The 15,027-nt window shown below is 46.3% G+C and overlaps 1 protein-coding gene across 1 annotated transcript in view; it reads left to right on the top strand.

The window, feature by feature from the left end:
* Positions 1 to 15,027, top strand: part of LOC111950435 (RIMS-binding protein 2) — a 55,275-nt gene that overhangs the window by 14,656 nt on the left and 25,592 nt on the right. Inside the window, 2 exon segments of the mRNA XM_070434284.1 lie at positions 3,418 to 3,592; positions 6,699 to 6,928. Of these exon segments, the coding sequence (XP_070290385.1) occupies positions 3,418 to 3,592; positions 6,699 to 6,928 (405 nt within the window).

The raw sequence follows: 15,027 nt of genomic DNA, 5'->3' as shown, positions 1-15,027 counted from the left end.
TCCCAACCTCAACCACCCCGTTCCCAACCTCAACCACCCCGTTCCCAACCTCAACCACCCAGATCCCAACCTCAACTACCCCGTTCCCAACCTCACCCAACCTCAACTACCCTGTTCCCAACCTCAACCACCCCGTTCCCAACCTCAACCACCCCGTTCCCAACCTCAACCACCCCGTTCCCAACCTCAAGACAAAGATGGCCTGTAATGTTCTCTAGCTACAGCGGAGGTGGTCTGTAATGTTGCAGCAGACTTTGAATACAGCATGACAATGCTGATTTGGGCTCTCTGTAAGGTGACAGGCTCCAGCCAGGTTTAGTGTGCGTCAGTGTATTGTACTGTACTATGTGCCTTTTCCTACACAGCTGTGTGTTTCAATCAGTTACATACAGGCCTAGTGGTAATTGTGTTCATTTTAAATAATCCCTTTGTGTGGACACACAGAGAGTCCCTCTGATTCCGGCTGGTGTGTGGCATTGTATTTCGTATGTGTCCGTGTGTGTCTTTTGTGTGTGTGTATGCATGTCTGAGCGAGCAGTGTGTGTGTGTGTAGGCAATTAAAGTGTGTGTGAAACAGCCCGGGGCCGAGTGACGCTGGGCTGAGTGCACGGAACCTTGGTCATAAGAGAATTGGCTTGGGACTTAAGCGCAGGGTGTTAAGATAGAGTTAGCCTGCTTTCTTAGGCAGTCGAGCTTTGACCCTAAGATAATGGGGCTTCTCTGTCTCTTCTCTGTCTCTCTCTCTCTCGCTCTCTTCCTATCTCTCCCTCTTTCCTCTCTATATCTCTTGTCTTTCTCTCATCTCAAAGTATTTTAATCCAGTCTCTCTATTGGGCAGCTTGATCTATTCTATAGTGAGCAGCACAGTGACTCAAATCTCGTAAGAAAATGGGAAATTCTATTCACATTCTGTGTAATCAGTTAGTTGGATCTACTTGCTATCTGTCCCCATTTGACTTGGTTCATGCTAGCAGTCATTTGGAACACGCTTTGCTTGGTGTTGTAGGTGAGAGGTTTGACAGGAAGCTGTGTTCAGACAGGTGTGTGTGTGTGTGTCAGTGCGCTCGCTTGTGTCTGTGTTTCATGTAGCTGCAGGCCCCTGTCACATCAGTACCAGGAAACTCCCACCACAACCAGAAGCGAAACCAGCCACTTATAGAAACTTACTGGGGGCTGACGCTAAACCCTGTAGAGCGTTCTGTACACCCTGTAGACCATTCTGTACACCCTGTAAAGCATTCTGTAAACCCTGTAGAGCCTTCTGTAAACCCTGTAGAGCCTTCTGTAAACCCTGTAGAGCATTCTGTAAACCCTGTAGAGCATTTTGTAAACCCTGTAGAGCCTTCTGTACACCCTGTAAAGTATTCTGTAAACCCTGTCGAGTATTCATTCTGTAGAGTGTTCTGTAGAGTGTTCTGTAGAGTGTTCTGTAGAGTGTTCTGTAGAGTGTTCTGACTCAGCTGTGGCTATGTAATGGCTTTGCTAGAGTGACTGTGAGCGCTGCACGACCGTGTGTTGGAGGACATGCAATGCAACTCGCTGCAAACTACACTAGCTTCACTTCAGATTCTGTTTGTCACATTACCCATAAAACCAACACCTCCTACTAAGGCCTTGAAACCTGTTACTCACCCTCCACCCTCCTTTTCCCACCTTTTTTGTCTTGTAATTTCATTTTTAAAAGAAATTGTAATTGTAAGTGAGTGTTTGCATGTTAAAATCAGGGGTTGGAACTGGTTCCGGAAAATACCAGACATTTTCAAAAAGCAGAATCAGAACTGGAACAATGTGTTCTATACTGTTCCAAAACAGAACCGTTATTTTAAAAGCATGGAAACCGGTTAATAAATTTTTTTTTACATTCCAAGCATTTTCTTTCAGTCCACAAAAAAATCAACAAAGCACCTATGCAAAGCCCTCCCTCTGTCAATCAGAAACTTCTTCCAGTGTCTGCCTGCCAGCTGAACAGCTTTGCCAGTGTGTGTGGGTGTAGGCTGTCTGCCCCTCCCCCTCCGAAGCGTAGCTGTAGCCCCTCCCCCTCCGAAGCGTAGCTGTAGCCCCTCCCCTCCGAAGCGTAGCTGTAGCCCCTCCCCCTCCAAGCATCGCTGTAGCCCCTCCCCCTCCGAAGCATCGCTGTTCCCCCTCCCCGCTCCGAAGCATCGCTGTAGCCCTCCCCCTCCGAAGCGTCGCTGTTTCCCCCCCCTCTGAAGCGTAGCTTGTGCCCCTCCCCCTCTGAAGCGTAGCTGTTGCCCCTCCCCCTCTGAAAGCGTAGCTGTGTCCCCTCCCCCTCTGAAGCGTAGCTGTTGCCCCTCCCCCTCTGAAGGGCGTGAGGCTGTTGCCCCTCCCCCTCTGAAGCGTAGCTGTTGCCCCTCCCCCTCTGAAGCGTAGCTGTAGCCCCTCCCCCTCTGAAGCGTAGCTGTTGCCCCTCCCCCTCTGAAGCGTAGCTGTTGCCCCTCCCCCTCTGAAGCGTAGCTGTACCCTACTGCGTGATTCAAGAGAGATTTTTTATCAGGGAAGAATGGTTCAACTTTTTCAATGCTAGTTAGGGATACTTAAGTTATCGCATTTCACATTGGATGTGTTAACTACTAAAAGGTAAGGCACGTTTTTAATTCTGCTGGCGCTTTGTTAGCTAGCTAGCTTCTCTGGTCCAACTTTAAGCCAACTCTGAAGTTCAAAGATTAAAAGTGTGTCCATAGAAGCCACTCCTCAGTAGGTATAATTCTCTGGGCCTAATGCAGATACTGTTATGTCATCACGAGGCTCAGCACACCAAACCAAGCCTCCTCCTCCACCCTCTCTCCTCCATCCTCAAAATTTCAGTTGCATCTCGCGCTCGCCACTTGTCTTTCCTCACTGAGCTATAGCTTGTCCGATAGCAAGCTGCTCTATCCGCACTGCATGATTGTTGAAGTAATTTAATGTAAGCTAAATGTTAAAAAAAATATCATTTCAGAGGTTTAAAAATTAAACGGAAAGGAACGATATAAACCTGTACTTATATTTTTTTGAACCGGTTCAGAACTTGCTGGAACGGAACAAAAATAATGGTTCTGCTCAGAAAGAAATGATTGGTAAATAATTTCGGTTCCAACCCCTGGTTATATTAAACAAGTTAACTTGTTAGTCTAGTAGTATCATTTTGAAATGGTCAAATTGTCAAAGAAGGCCACGACACAAATACATTAGCCTATGATCTTTCGTTAGCCTAAGAGCTGAAACTAAATGCTCTGTGTGTGTGTCTACCTCTCTCTGTTTCTCTCTGCCTCTCACTCTCTGTCTCTCTGTCTCTCTCTCTCTCTCTCTCTCTCTCTCTCTGTCTCTCTGTCTCTCTCTCTCTCTCGCTCTCGCTCTCTCTTTATCTCTCTCTCTCTCTGCCTCTTTCTCTCGCTCTCTCTATGTCTCTGTGCTCTTCAGTCTAAGGTGCGGGAGTTGGAGGATAAGTGTCACAGCCAGAGTGAACAGTTCAGCCTGCTCAGCCATGAGCTGGAGACCTTCAGACTACAGGCTGGCAAATTGGACCTGTCTGGCTCCAATATCCTCACTAACCCCCCTCTCTGCCATCTGACCAACGGGGTGGGCCTCACCGGAGGTAACTATAGCTACCGTAATGACACTATTACACGCCAATGGGCAACTGTTATTCCCATGATATCACCACAACTATTATAACCATATCATATTACCGTAATGACACTATTACACGCCAATGGGCAACTGTTATTCCAATGATATCACCATAACTATTATAACCATATCATATTACCGTAATGACACTATTACACGCCAATGGCCGTTTTGTTATTCCAATGATATCACCACAACTAGTATAACCATATCATATTACCGTAATGACACTATTACACACCATTGGGCAACTGTTGTTCCAATGATATCACCATAACTATTACAACCATATCATATTACCGTAATGAGACTAATACATTCCTCATACTCACTCATATTCCCCTCATGATATACACTTCCCATCCCAATAAATGTATATTTTCATATGGCCTTTGTATGCCCCCTCGGCCTCCTTTCAAATACTACTACCCAATTTCCCTCAGACACAGTTGACCCGTGTGGTCTATAGTTTATACCAAGATGCATTTTACACTTGAAGGTAGCTAAAGTAAAGTGTTTGTTCCAGCTGTGGGTCTCCCATGTAGATAGTAGGATTGTAATTACATTTTAAATGGCCGTGATTGAGTTTGAAAGGGATTCCACTTGACAAATTCACTTTGATGCAGACCCGTATTAGTACATGATATTTTGTCAACCTGGCCACAGCTGGCTTTAAAGTATCCATTAAAGTCCCTACTGTATCCATCCGTATATCCATCTATCTATATATCCATACATGCATATATCCATGCATCCATTTATCCATCCAGCCATCCATCCATCCAGCCATCCATCCAGCCATCCAGCAATATATCCATACATCCATATATCCATGCATCCATTTATCCATCCAGCCATCCATCCAGCCATATATCCATCAGTAGCTGTGCTGTTTGTGTTTTAGATCAACGTGGCCCATGGGATGACTCTCTGGGTGATGTGGCCTTCTGGAGTCTGGAGGAGAGAGATACTCTCCCCTGTGACCCCTTTCTTGTTTGAGTAATCTGGTAGCTGAATTCACTGTTAGGTTCATTGTAACGACCCACATAATCACAATATTCATGTCCGAATACCCATACTAGTGTACTACATACTTAAACTGCATACTTTACTCATCGTCACATATTATTTAGCACGTACCGTTTAGTAAAAATATACAATAGGCCACAGCCACAAAGCAGTAGCGGCTCCTGACTGGCTGAGTAGGTGGGGCAGGGCCAAGTGCGGGTGGATTTTTCCAAATTATAACCAGCCTATCACATTCGACCTTTACCGTAGTACAGTGTTTCCCAACTCCAGTCCTTCAGTACCCACAACATAAATCCTGTTATGGCTGCTAGCGGCACACCTCGACAACATCCGGTGAAATTGCAGAGCGCCAAATTCAAACTACAGAATTATAAATATTTAACATTCATGAAAATACACGTGTAATACATCAAAATAAAGCTTAACTTCTTGTTAATCCAGCCGCAGTGTCAGATTTCAAAAAGGCTTTACGGCGAAAGCATACCATTCGATTGTCTGAGGACAGCGCCCCGCATACAAATGCATGACAAATCATTTTTCAACCAGGCAGTTGCGACACAAAAGTCTGAAATAGCACTATAATAAATGCCTTACCTTTGAAGATCTTCTTCTGTTGGCACTCCGAAAGGTCCCAGCTACATCACAAATGGTCCTTTTGTTCGATAAAGTCCTTCTTTATAGCCATAAAAACTCTGTTTAGCTGGCACGCTTCGGTCAATAATCCACCGGTTTCCCTCCTTCAAAATGCATACAAAATGAATCCCAAACGTTACCAATAAACTTATCCAAACAAGTCAAACAACGTTTATAATCAAACCTCAGGTACCCTAATACGTAAATAAACGATAAAAGTTGAGACGGAGAATCGTTTATTATCTTTACCTGAGATAAACAAAAAGAACGCGTTCTCGTCCATGCGCATGGAAACACTACAGCCAAAATGGAAGCCACTTAGAAAAACTACAACTTCTACCTAATTTTTCCAAAAAACTGCCTGAAACTCTTTCTAAAGACTGTTGACATCTAGTGGAAGCCCTAGGAACTGCAATCTGGGAGGATTTTGCCTTATTATAAAAGTGACAGCCATTGAAAACAGTGGTAGGCTGAATTTTTTGGGGGGGTGTTTGTCCTCTGGGTTTCGCCTGCCATTTCAGTTCTGTTATACTCACAGACATTAATTTAACAGTTTTAGAAACTTCAGAGTGTTTTCTATCCAAATCTACCAATTATTATTATGCATATCCTAGCTTCTGCGCCTGAGTAACAGGCAGTTTACTTTGGGCACGCTTTTCATCCGGATGTCAAAATACTGCCCCCTAGCCCAAAGAGGTTTTAAAACTGTCTGACAGCTAGATCCAGGATTCTTACAGGGTTCAAGTTCAATTTCTAATTTAACTGAATAATGCTCTTCTAAAGTGCATTCGTAAAGTTTCCACACCCCTTGACCTTTTCCACATTTTGTTACGTTACAGCCTTATTCTAAAATGTATTAACTTGTTTTCCTTCATCAATCTACACACAATACCCCATAATGACAAAGCAAAAATAATTTAAAAAAAAAACTTTTATTAAAAATGAAAAACAGAGATCACATTTGCATAAGTATTCAGACCCTTTACTCAGTACTTTGTTGAAGCACCTTTGGCAGAGGGTTGAGGACCTCGAAGCTCAGAGAGAGATGGAGACAGGAGGGTTTTACTCCACTGTTTATTCAGCCTGGGATGACGTAGGCCTGCCTGCTTTCACCACCTTCACATCCTACTGGTCACCTAGCAGCCTGCACACCAACCACATACCAACCACCTAGCTAACTACAAGCAGGAGAGTTGGGGTTAGATGTGTGTGGCCTGGGGTGACCAGCTGTCAAGGCCACTGCCTCCAGAGCACGTGCTGCTGCTCGCATGGGTTCCGATCCGACCCACCGCTCTTCTATCACGCTCTATCATCCTATCTTTCCTCTCACTCTCTCACTGTCCTACCTAATAAACATGAAAAACCAGAACAGGTGTATGTTTGCTCACGAAGTGTCTTCTTTCTGCTAGATGTGGCTGCAACTCTACGAATGGGGGCCACCCCTCACGCTGCGGGTCTCACACGCCATCCCACCGTCAAGCACCGTGAGCTGCCCACCATCAGCCTGACCAAGTCCTCCAGCACCCCCAAGTCTGCCTCTGATACCACCCACCTCTCCCCCAAGTCAGCCGAGTCCCACCACAGCCCCCACCACAGCCCCCACCACAGCCCACGCAGGACCAGCCCCACGCCACACGAGGTGAGAGCTCCAGCCCTGTTTCATATAATTCAATCACTACTCACTAGGGAGAACCACTACTCACTAGGGAGAATCACTACTCACTGGGGAGAATCACTAGAGAGAATCACTACTCACTGGGGAGAATCACTAGAGAGAATCACTACTCACTGGGGAGAATCACTACTCACCGGGGAGAATCACTACTCACCGGGCGAAGAATGCACTACTCACCGGGAGAATCACTACTCACCGGGGAGAATCACTACTCACCGGGGAGAATCACTACTCACCGGGAGAATCCACTACTCACAGGGAGAATCACTAGAGAGAATCACCACATCACCTAGGGAGAATCACTACTCACTGGGGAGAATCACTACTCACTGGGAGAATCACTACTCACTGGGAGAGAATCACTACTCACTAGGGAGAATCACACTCACTGGGGAGAAATCACTACTCACTGGGAGAATCACTACTCACTGGGGAGAATCACTAATCACTGGGGAGAATCACTACTCCACTGGGAGAATCACTACTCACTGGGAGAATCACTACTCACTGGGGAGAATCACTACTCACTGGGGAGAATCACTACTCACTGGGGAGAATCACTACTCACTGGGGAGAATCACTACTCACTGGGGAGAATCACAATTTATTTCATATGGAGAGTTTCCCGTTTCACTTTAAATCATGACCTGGAATCATGTGTGGTAGTGGAGTAGTCTTCCTAAGGGCATAACTGTGGCCATTCCAGACTGACTCAGCATTTTAGTTTTGGTTTAACTCTGGTACAGTAGCAAAAAAAAATTGCATGGACTATAATTTGCAACACTCGCACAAAAGTATTTTTTTGTCATGAGAATAACTGCTAAGCTATTTTCAATCAATCGGACTCAAATATTCCTCAAGTCCTCCAGATCAAATCACTCATGGATTGTCTCCACTAAATGGCATTATCATTCCTGTGGATTTGCATGTCAGACTTCATGGATTTAAAAAAAAACGTCATTAGCCTTTCTCTCTCACACGGCACTGACTGTACTAGCACACCGGTTAGGGATTAAATACACAATGGTAAATACAGCACGTGTAGTGTTAGAGATAACAGAATAGGACCTTGTTGGGGGGTCTGTCTTCTGTCTGTGTTAGAGATAACAGAATAAGACCTTGTTGAGGTTGGGGAGGCTGTCTTCTATCAGTGTTAGAGATAACAGAATAAGACCTTGTTGAGGTTGGGGAGGCTGTCTTCTATCAGTGTTAGAGATAACAGAATAAGACCTTGTGTTACGCGGAGTGGAACAGGGAAACCCAAGAGCAGACCCAGATGAGGAGACTGGGATGAAGTAACCAAGGTATTTATTGAAACACAGGGGGAAGATGGAGTGCAGGCCAGGAGAAGCTCGGGCGGGTTGCAGGAAACCAGGTGCGGAGGCTGAGGCTGGAGAGGTTGAGACAGGGTAAGCAGGTCCGGAGGGGATTCCAAGGGAGCAGTAGAGTGGGGAATCCAGGGCAGAGTAGCAGGATGACGAGACGTGGGACTGGAGACAGGAACCAGAGTCAGAGCGGGCAGAACTGTAGCGGAGAGGAAAACCGTGTCAGGCAAGGAAAACAGGCACAACAGGATCTAAATAGTAACAAACGGCTAGAAACGTTGACTGACTGAGCAAAGATTACAATCTGGCAGTGTGAAAGTGGCAGGACTGAGTATTTGTAGAGGTCTTGATTATGGAACAGGTTGCAGCTGGTGGGGATCTGCTCTGACTCCAGCACACCTGTCTCCGCCCACACAATCACACACAGAGAGGGAGAGGGAGAGAGTACTGCGGGAGTGAAGGCAGGTCAAGGAGACACAGGATGAGCAGTAGAGGGCGTGGCAGTAGCAGATGTGACACCCTTGTTGAGGTTGGGAGTCTGTCTTCTATCAGTGTTAGAGATAACAGAATAAGACCTTGTTGGGGGGGGGGGGGGTCTGTCTTCTATCAGTGGTTAGAGATAACAGAATAAGACCTGTGTTGAGGTTGGGGCGGTCTCGTCTTTTATCAGTGTTAGAGATAACAGAATAAGACCTTGTTGAGGTTGGGGGGGGGGGGGGTCTGTCTTCTATCAGTGATAGAGATAACAGAACAAGACCTTGTTGAGGGGGGGGTCTGTCTTCTATCAGTGTTAGAGATAACAGAATAAGACCTTGTTGAGGTTGGAGGGTCTGTCTTTTATCAGTGTTAGAGATAACAGAATAAGACCTTGTTGGGGGGGTCTGTCTTCTATCAGTGATAGAGATAACAGAACAAGACCTGTTTGGGGGGGGGGTCTGTCTTCTATCAGTGATAGAGATAACAGATAAGACCTTGTTGGGGGGGGTCTGTCTTCTATCAGTGATAAGAGTAACAGAACAAGACCTTGGGGGGGGGGGTCTGTCTTCTATCAGTGATAGAGTCTCTCTGTAGTGGGTATAAATCCTCCCTCTCATCCAGTCTCTCTGTAGTGGGTATCTATCCTCCCTCTCATCCATCTCTCTGAAGTGGGTATCTATCCTCCCTCTCATCCAGTCTCTCTGTAGTGGGTATAATCCTCCCTCTCATCCAGTCTCTCTGTAGTGGTATAAATCCTCCCTCTCATCCAGTCTCTCTGTAGTGGTATCTATCCTCCCTCCATCCAGTTCTCTGTAGTGGGTAAAATCCTCCCTCATCCAGTCTTCTGTTAGTGGTATAAATCCTCCTTCTCATATCCAGTCTCTCTGTAGTGGGTATCTATCCTCCCTCTCATCCAGTCTCTCTGTAGTGGTATCTTCCTCCCTCTCATCCAGTCTCTCTGTAGTGAGTATAATCCTCCCTCTCATCCAGTCTCTCTGTAGTGGGTATCTATCCTCCCTCTCATCCAGTCTCTCTGTAGTGGGTATAAATCCTCCTCTCATCCAGTCTCTTGTAGTGGGTATAAAACCTCCCTCTCATCCAGTCTCTCTGTAGTGGGTATAAATCCTCCCTCTCATCCAGTCTCTCTGTAGTGGGTATCTATCCTCCCTCTCATCTAGTCTCTCTGTAGTGGGTATCTATCCTCCCTCTCATCCAGTCTCTCTGTAGTGGGTATAAATCCTCCCTCTCATCCAGTCTCTCTTGTAGTGGGTATAACATCTCCCTCTCATCCAGTCTCTCTGTAGTGGGTATCTATCCTCCCTCTCATCAGTCTCTCTGTAGTGGGTATAAATCCTCCCTCTCCAGTCTCTGTAGTGGGTATAATCTCCCTCTCATCCAGTCTCTCTGTAGTGGGGTATAAATCCTCCCTCTCATCCAGTCTCTCTGTAGTGGGTATAAATCCTCCCTCTCATCCAGTCTCTCTGTAGTGGGTATAAATAACCTCCCTCTCATCCAGTCTCTCTGTAGTGTATCTATCCTCCCTTCATCCAGTCTCTCTGTAGTGAGTATAAATCCTCCCTCTCATCCAGTCTCTCTGTAGTGGGTATAAATCCTCCCTCTCATCCAGTCTCTCTGTAGTGGGTATAAATCCTCCTTCATCCAGTCTCTCTGTAGTGGGTATAAATCCTCCCTCTCATCCAGTCTCTCTGTAGTGGGTATCTATCCTCCCTCTCATCCGTCTCTCTGTAGTGGGTATCTATCCTCCCTCTCATCCAGTCTCTCTGTAGTGGGTATAAATCCTCCCTCTCATCCAGTCTCTCTGTAGTGGTATAAATCCTCCTCTCATCCAGTCTCTCTGTAGTGGGTATCTATCCTCCCTCTCACCAGCTCTCTGTAGTGGGTATAAATCCTCCCTCTCATCCAGTCTCTCTGTAGTGGGTATAAATCCTCCCTCTCATCCAGTCTCTCTGTTAGTGGGTATAAATCTCCCTCTCATCCAGTCTTCTTGTAGTGGGTATAAATCCTCCCTCTCATCCAGTCTCTCTGATAGTGGTATAATCCTCCCTCTCATCCAGTTTCTCTGTAGGGTATCTATCCTCCCTCTCATCCAGTCTCTCTGTAGTGAGTATAAATCCTCCCTCTCATCCAGTCTCTCTGAAGTGGGTATAAATCCTCCCTCTCATCCAGTCTCTCTGAAGTGGGTATAAATCCTCCTCCCATCCATCCAGCCAGACACTACCAACAACAGCTGGCTCTCTAAAGCTCATATTTAGTGAGAACCACTGCTGTGGATTCTGTTTTGGATTATAAAAGGTTGTAGTAGTTGTGTATTATCCTGAAAAGGTTTTCCTGGGCGGGGAGCTATAAATATGATGTCTGTTTTTCCATTGTTACATGTAGTGTATAATTCATACCCTATAACTAGTCATACGACCAGACGACGAAACAACATACTCAACATTTATATTCAGTGTTTTTATATCAGTGTGTTTTTTTATATCAGTGTGTCTATTGGACCCCATCTGTCAAAAAGTATAGGAAGTAGTGCACTATATAGGGAGTAGTGCACTATATAGGGAAGTAGTGCACTATATAGGGAAGTAGTGCACATATATAGGGAAGTATCAAATCAAATCAAATCAAATTTTATTAGTCACATAACACATGTTAGCAGATGTTAATGCGAGTGTAGCGAAATGCTTGTGCTTCTAGTTCGACAATGCAGTAATAACCAACAGTAATCTAACCTAACAATTCCACAACTACTACCTTACACACAACACAAGTGTAAAGGGATAAAGAATATGTACATAAGAGATATATGAATGAGTGGTGGTACAGAACGGCATGGCAGATGCAGTAGATGGTATAGAGTACGGTATATACATATGAGATGAGTACTGTAGGGTATGTAAATAAAGTGGCATAGTTTTAAAGTGGCTAGTGGTACATGTATTGCATAAAGATGGCAAGATGCAGTAATGATGTATAGAGTACAGTATATATACATATGAGATGGTAATGTAGGGTATGTAAACATTGTATTAAGTGGCATTGCTTAAAGTGGCTAGTGGTACATTTTTAATAATTTCCATCAATTCCCATTTTAAAGTGGCTGGAGTTGAGTCAGTATGTTGGCAGCGGCCGCTAAATGTTAGTGGTGGCTGTTTAACAGTCTGATGGCCTGAGATAGAAGCTGTTTTTCAGTCTCTCGGTCCCTGCTTTGATGCACCTGTACTGACCTCGCCCTTCTGGATGATAGCGGTGTGAACAGGCAGTGGCTTGGGGGTGGTTGTTCCTTGATGATCTTTATGGCCTTCCTGTGACATCGGGTGGTGTAGGTGTCCTGGAGGGCAGGTAGTTTGCCCCTGGTGATGCGTTCTGCAGACCTCACTACCCTCTGGAGAGCCTTACGGTTGTGGGCGGAGCAGTTGCCGTACCAGGCGGTGATACAGCCCGACAGGATGCTCTCGATTGTGCATCTGTAGAAGTTTGTGAGTGCTTTTGGTGACAAGCCGAATTTCTTCAGCCTCCTGAGGTTGAAGAGGCGCTGCTGCGCCTTCTTCACAACGCTGTCTGTGTGGGTGGACCAGTTCAGTTTATCCGTGATGTGTACACCGAGGAACTTAAAACTTTCCACCTTCTCACTACTGCCCGTCGATGTGGATAGGGGGTGCTCCCTCTGCTGTTTCCTGAAGTCCACAATCATCTCCTTTGTTTTGTTGACGTTGAGTATGAGGTTATTTTCCTGACACCACACTCCGAGGGCCCTCACCTCCTCCCTGTAGGCGTCTCGTCGTTGTTGGTGATCAAGCTACCACTGTAGTGTCATCCGCAAACTTATGATTGAGTTGGAGGCGTGCATGGCCACGCAGTCGTGGGGGTAACAGGGAGTACAGGAGAGGGCTCAGAACGCACCCTTGTGGGGCCCCAGTGTTGAGGATCAGCGGGGTGGAGATGTTGTTACCTACCCTCACCACCTGGGGGCGGCCGTCAGGAAGTCCAGGACCCAGTTGCACAGGGCGGGGGCGAGACCAGGGTCTCGAGCTTGATGACGAGTTTGGAGGGTACTATGGTGTTAAATGCTGAGCTGTAATCGATGAACAGCATTCTCACATGGGTTCCTCTTGTCCAGATGGGTTAGGGCAGTGTGCATGTGGTTGCGATTGCGTCGTCTGTGGACCTATTGGGTCGGTAAGCAAATTGGAGTGGGTCTAGGGTGTCCGGTAGGGTGGAGGTGATATGGTCCTTGACTAGTCTCTCAAAGCACTTCATGATGACGGAAGTGAGTGCTACGGGGCGGTAGTCGTTTAGCTCAGTTACCTTAGCTTTCTTGGGAACAGGAACAATGGTGGCCCTCTTGAAGCATGTGGAACAGCAGACTGGGATAAGGATTGATTGAATATGTCCGAAACACACAGCAGCTGGTCTTGCGCATGCTCTGAGGACGCGGCTGGGAATGCCGTCTGGGCCTGCAGCCTTGCGAGGGTTAACACGTTTAAATGTTTTACTCACCTCGGCTGCAGTGAAGGAGAGCCCGCAGGTTTTGGTAGGGGGCCGTGTCAGTGGCACTGTATTGTCCTCAAAGCGGGCAAAAAAGTTGTTTTAGCCTGTCTGGGAGCAAGACATCCTGGTCCTCGGCGGGGCTGGTTTTCTTTTTGTAATCCGTGATTGACTGTAGACCCTGCCACATACCTCTTTGTGTCTGAGCTGTTGAATTTCGACTCGATTTTGTCTCTGTACTGAGACTTAGCCTGTTGATTGCCTTGCGGAGAGAATAGCTACACTGTTTGTATTCGGTCATGCTTCCGGTCACCTTGCCCTGGTTAAAAGCAGTGGTTCGCGCTTTCAGTTTCACGCGAATGCTGCCGTCAATCCACGGTTTCTGGTTTTGGGAATGTTTTATCGTTGCTGTGGGTACGACATCGTCAATGCACTTCCTAATGAACTCGCTCACCGAATCAGCATATTCGCAATATTGTTGTTGGACGCGATGCGGAACATATTCCAATCCGCGTGATCGAAGCAGTCTTGAAGCGTGGATTCAGATTGGTCGGACCAGCGTTGAACAGACCTGAGCGCGGGAGCTTGTTGTTTGAGTTTTGTTTTGTAGGCTGGAATCAACAAAATGGAGTCGTGGTCAGCTTTTCCGAAAGGGGGGGGGGGAGGCTTATAAAGCGTCGCGGAAATTAGTATAACAATGGTCTAGTGTTTTTCCAGCCCTGGTAGCACAATCGATATGCTGATAGAATTTAGGGAGTTTTGTTTTTAGATTAGCCTTGTTAAAATCCCCAGCTACGATGAATGCAGCCTCAGGGTTGTGTGGTTTCCAGTTTACAAAGAGTCAGATAAGTTCGTTCAGGCCATCGATGTGTCTGCTTGGGGGAATGTATACGGCTGTGATTATGATTGACGAGAATTCCCTTGGTAGATAATGCGGTCGACATTTGATTGTGAGGAGTTCTAGATCAGGTGAACAGAACGACTTGAGTTCTTGTGTGTTGTTATGATGATCACACCACTTCTCGTTAATCATAAGGCATACCCCCCCGCCCCTCTTCTTACCGGAAAGATGTTTGTTTCTGTCGGCGCGATGCATGAAGAAACCAGCTGGCTGCACTGACTCCGTTAGCGTCCCTTGAGTTAGCCATGTTTCCGTGAAGCAGAGCACGTTGCAATCCCTGATGTCTCTCTGGAATGCTACCCGTGCTCGGATTTCATCGACCTTATTGTCAAGAGACTGGACATTGGCGGAGTAGTATGCTAGGAGATGGAGCGCGATGTGCCCGTCTCCGAAGCCTGACCACGAGACCGCCACGTTTTCCCCTTTTACGGCGTCGCACAGGGTCGCCGGCTGGGATCAGATCCATTGTATTGTGTGGAAGGCAAAACTCTGGATCCGTTTCGGGAAAGTCATATTCCTGGTAGGAACGATGATGAGTTGACGTTAATCGTATATTCAGTAGTTCCTCCCGACTGTATGTAATGAAACCTAAGATTACCCGGGGTACCGATGTAAGAATAACACGTAAAAAAACAAAATACTGCATATTTTCCAAGGAACACAAAGCGAGGCAGCCATCTCTTTTCGGCGCCGGATGTAGTGCACTAGTTGCACTTATAGGAAGTAGTGCACTTATAGGGAAGTATGCACTATATAGGGAAGTAGTGCACTATATAGGGAAGTAGTGCACTATATAGAAGTAGTCACTATATAGGGAAGTAGTGCACTATATAGGGAAGTAGTGCACTATATAGGGA

This window comes from Salvelinus sp. IW2-2015, linkage group LG23, assembly GCF_002910315.2.
Source record: "Salvelinus sp. IW2-2015 linkage group LG23, ASM291031v2, whole genome shotgun sequence".
NCBI classification, from domain to species: domain Eukaryota; kingdom Metazoa; phylum Chordata; class Actinopteri; order Salmoniformes; family Salmonidae; genus Salvelinus; species Salvelinus sp. IW2-2015.
Note: the sequence above shows the minus strand (reverse complement) of the source record. Positions and strands in the feature narration are given on the sequence as shown.